A 4,681-nucleotide genomic window follows, 5' to 3' on the forward strand; every position below is an offset into this window, starting at 1 on the left:
GGAAGTGGCCTGTCACCCGAGGGCTCTCTGGGTTCTCAAAATTATACAGTATAAAAACATACTCAACACATTGAGAATGGGGCATTTAAATGTATAGATGCAAATTTGCGTCACCGGTCCACAATGTGTTAAGTGTTTGTTCAGGTCAAGTTGATGACCGTTGAGCGATAGAGATGGGAACACCATTTTGTTTTCTACGTCTTTCTCAACCTGATTTCTGTATCATGATGCTTCTAGTTTTTAGTGTCATGTCGCGGTCCTTCCTCCAGGTTTCATTAGGCTTGTTTTACTGGGAGGTGTCCTTTGAGTCACAGAATGACAGCTGTTCTAGATGGAATCCCATGTGAAGCAGCAGTAACCTCCAGGAAAAGGAGTGACGTTTCACAGCTGCCGCCCAGCCCCCTGACCAGTGCTCCCATAACATTTCTGAATCTGAGAGTAGAAAGAGGTTTGTTTAATCTGTGTTTTCAATCATTCTTTTAGAGCTCACCTGTGCAGTTCTGCAGCATCTGCCATGCTAAGCACCGCGGCCCTGGGAGCGCCATTTTGGAGATGAAGAAATAGCTCGTTCTCTCTGCCACTCCCTTTACCACTCCCTTGAAGACATGTTTTGCAACAAACAGAAGCGTTTAGTGCCATTACGAGCTGTGTACAGGTTTATGTCATGCTGAAAAAAAGCATTTTCGTCTTTTCCTGGCTACTAGAGCTTTCTCTTTGCAGGTGATAAAAATGGTAGGTGATTTCCATCCATGGCCTTGAAACATTTGGCTTCACGGTCAGCGTTTCATCGTTTATTTGTTTGGCTCATTCTTTCTTTAGGAGTGGAAACGTATAAGTCTGGAAGTTGGAAATGAATTTTTACATTATAGTAAAATTCTTGGTCCGTAAAGTGAGCTGTGGAGCATTGTTCCAGCTGTGTGAGCGACGCCCTTACAGGTGTGCAGCCAGCTCCTGCAGCACTGGACCTGCCATGGGCTCTGCTGGCAGCCGTTCCCACATAGTGGGTTTTTATATGTCATCAGCTGTAGTTATCTTCTTAATAGGCGTTTAATGAGCCATTGTGTGAGTTGTCACTTACTCAGCGACATCTGGGACTATCCTAGCAGGCTGGCGTCATGCAGTTTTTATGTTGACCCATCTCATGTTCTGTATGTCCTCATGCCTGGAGGTGTCTGACGCTGTCAGGCACTCGGCTCTCGTTGACTGAATAAATGTTAGCTCTGCCCGTGTGAAAGACTCACTTTTATTGGGTTGGACAGCCTCAGTCAATAACTCAGCCATCCTCAGAAAGGATGGAAGAGGCTCAGCACCTCAGAGTGGCAGGGTGTGGGTAGGTTTTGCCGCAGGGAGTAAACGAGTGCCCTGTAGTATCTGAAGGATCCTCAGGAGAAAGGGGGTGTCTGACGCCGGAGGCCGGGCTCACNGATGTGAGTTCTTTATAAATGTTGAACATTAACCCCTTATCAAATGTATCATTAGTAAATATTTTCTTCCATTCAGTATATTGTCTTCATTTTGTTGATGTGTAAAAACTTTTTAGTTTGATGTAGCCCCATTTGTTTATTTTTTCTTGTATTTTCCTCACCTGAGGAGACATATCCAAAGAAATATTACTAAAGGCAATGTCAGAGAGTTTACTGCCTATATTTTCTTCTAGAAGTTTTATGCTTTGGGGTCTTACATTTAAGTCTTTAATCCATTTTGAGTTTAGGTTTGGATTTTAAGTGCTTATGTTAAAAACTGCAGTGGGCACAGGGAAAGAAGTGAGCTTTCATAGTGTCTTAGGCGGTGTTTTAACAGAAAGAGACTGCATACACCTGCACTGTGTAGTTAGATTAAATTCTTGCAGAAGTGCAGTACAATGTAGTGTCACAACCTAGGATTTAACCCAGCTATTCCCTGAAGTCAGCGGATGGTCTTGGCACAGGCAAGAGGTGATCTGGCAGAAAGCTTCTTCATAAACCCACAAAACTGACCTCAGTGTGTGGCGTGTAACAATTCTGTGGGGGAGGGGAGGTTCAGGAGGAGGGAACACACATACACATACTGATTCTAATTTTTAAGAAACGTTGTTGCATTTGCTATGAAATTGTCCCTCGTTTGTAGTTGTAGTAACTGACATGGAGGCCAAGCAAGTAACCTGTGACTCACGTACCAACACAATTGTAATACCTGGTTTGCATTTGATCACCACCCCAACTCAGGAATGCATTTATAAATAGGTAATCCTCCTAAGGCAGTTCATATAACTACAATTGGACTTCTGTTATATTAAGACTGGTTTAAGATAGAGGTCCAAGATAGCAGTGACATAGGAGGATGCTGAACTGTCCCCTCCCATGAACAAACTGAAATATACACATATATAGAGAGAAGTTACTCCTGAGAGCAACCGAGTGGTGAATGAAGTGCTTCTGGACAACAATGAGAGAAGACTGAATAGAGAAGGCTGGGAACCTGGAGCTCTGCGCTATGGGAACTACCTGGGCTGGAGGTGTCAGTGAGCACCGCTGTTTACAAACCCCTCCACCTCTGTAGGGAGGGCTGCCGCACTGTGCAGGTGCTCTGACCTCCCTGCAAGGTCGCTGAAGTGCGTTCCCAGACACATCACCGGAGCCCATTTCAGCTCAAAGGGAGTGAGCAGGATCATCAGGGCACTGCCACCCTGCCGGGCCTCCCCACCCAGAGCCGCTCCAGCTTGGTAGGCCAGTGCCCAGATGCCATAGGCACAGCTCAGAACCACCTGGCAGCCTGCACAGAGCCCACTTCTACACAAGGCTACTTTTTCAAGACTGGGAGAGCTAGGTGTTTTATCTAATTTATATAAACACACATAGGAAGTCCATCAAAAGAAAATGATAGACCAATAGTTCTCAAATGAAAGGACAAGAAAAATCCCCAGAAATAAACTCTATCAGACAAGTAATTTGCCTGGTAAAGAATTAAATGAAATGGTCATAAGGATGCTCACTAACTTGAGAGTGGAAGTGACGGAATTTAGGAAGAACTTCAACAAAGACTTAGAAAGTATAATAAAGAACCAAGCAGAGCTGAAGAATACAATAACTNTGTGTAATAAGATACTTTGGGGTCAGAAGAGGAGGCCACAGGCATTGCCCCAGAGCCTCTCAGTTCTTCTGGCCTTGAGTGTCTCTCTCCCTGAAAAGCAGCAAGTTCTGGTAAAATAACAAACAAACAAACAAAAAATCTGGCTTAAACACACCTCGCAGAGCTATTCCCAATTTCCAATAAAATACCTAAGAAAACCCAAAAAGGGTGAAACTCACACCGTGGACAGCTGAATGGGTTTGAAAGGTGAGGCATGTCACCTCTCACCTGCATAAAAGCAGGTGTGGGCAATTTTTGTCTTCGTTAGGCCCCCACCTCTGAAACACAAAGTTGGTATCAATCAGAAATGGGCCTTTGACTTCTGCTGTGTGCACCCTGACTTCCGAGGCTGCTGAAGTGACTCATAATTCTCCAAGTAGAGAGGGAAAATGAATAAGCCTACGAAGTAGCAGGAAAAATGCATAAAGAAACAATGTACAGTACCAGGATGAAGAATAAGACAATCTTGAGACAGAATATTTAATTTCCATGGTTATTTTTCAGTTGCCAGCCCTTTACGGATCAATCCCCAGATGTGAAGGTTAATGTAGGCAGTTATGCTGTGTACACCATGTTCATTGCTAAGTGGTGTGGGTCGGGTTTGGAAGGACAGGAAGACAGGCTGCACCCTGGAGGAGGTTTAGGGTAGAGAGCACGTCTGTTCAGTCTGTTGCTCCGTGCCCTCCCCGTGCCTTGTACGTAGTAGACACCCGGTACATATTTGTGCAGTAAGTAGATGGATTTATGAAATAAATGATTTTGGAATAGCAGGTTTTCTGTCCTGGGCCAAAGAGGTCATGTAGGGGTCAAACTCTGCCTGAGGTCTGTATTAGGAAAACCTATAAGACAACAGTAGGGGTTGGAATTGGTATTTGATTTTATAAGCACTACAGGAACCACTGTATGTTCATTAAAAATAGATGCAGAGTCATGAGTGAATGGAGGCTGGGAAGGCAGGGCAAGCAGTGGTTTGGAGGGAAGAGAGTGTGTGTGTAGGGGGCCAGTGGGTGCCTACTTGGAGTATTTCAAACAGCAGTTTTCTGAAAACCCAATATGAGGGTCCCCTCCCCATACTTGAGTCTTGTTGAGATGGCTTTTCTTTTACAATGTGTCCTTCAGATTCTGCTTCGTGAAGGCTGCAAGAAGATTCTTGTAGCTGACTCTCTGTCTTTACTGAAGAAAATGCATCGGACTCAAATGAAAGGCATTCTGGTTGATGGTGGGTAAAATTGAAATCATCATATTTTAACTGTATCCCTGCTTTCAGAAGAGACAAAGCAAATACAAACATTGTGTAATCTCAAGTGTGTGTGTTTCCTTGCAGAGGAGAACATCTGTGAATCGTGCCTTTCCCCTATTCTTCCATCAGGTGAGGCGGTGAGACGGGGGAAAGAACTCCCCAAATATTTGTTAATCATGAGTGGAATTAAAAATTTGAAGTTAGCTAGGTATTATTTATAAAATTATGTAACTTTTAGAATAACCCAGTTTAGAGAAGAATTTCAACCCCATCTCTACTTAGTTTCATGCTGGCGCCGCCATTCTTTAGAGCTGAGGTTTGCAAACTGGAGTA

At 44.0% G+C, this 4,681-nt stretch overlaps 1 protein-coding gene across 1 annotated transcript in view; it reads left to right on the forward strand.

The window, feature by feature from the left end:
• Positions 1 to 4,584, forward strand: part of LOC109375590 (vacuolar protein sorting-associated protein 41 homolog) — a 109,875-nt gene extending 105,291 nt beyond the window's left edge. Inside the window, exons 20-21 of the mRNA XM_019631029.1 lie at positions 4,228 to 4,327; positions 4,433 to 4,584. Of these exons, the coding sequence (XP_019486574.1) occupies positions 4,228 to 4,327; positions 4,433 to 4,569 (237 nt within the window). The 3' untranslated portion in view covers positions 4,570 to 4,584. The remainder of the gene's footprint in view (positions 1 to 4,227; positions 4,328 to 4,432) is intronic.
• The last annotated feature ends 97 nt before the right edge of the window (positions 4,585 to 4,681 follow it).

Source organism: Hipposideros armiger, unplaced genomic scaffold (genome assembly GCF_001890085.2).
Source record: "Hipposideros armiger isolate ML-2016 unplaced genomic scaffold, ASM189008v1 scaffold_976, whole genome shotgun sequence".
In the NCBI taxonomy this organism is placed as follows: Eukaryota; Metazoa; Chordata; class Mammalia; order Chiroptera; family Hipposideridae; genus Hipposideros; species Hipposideros armiger.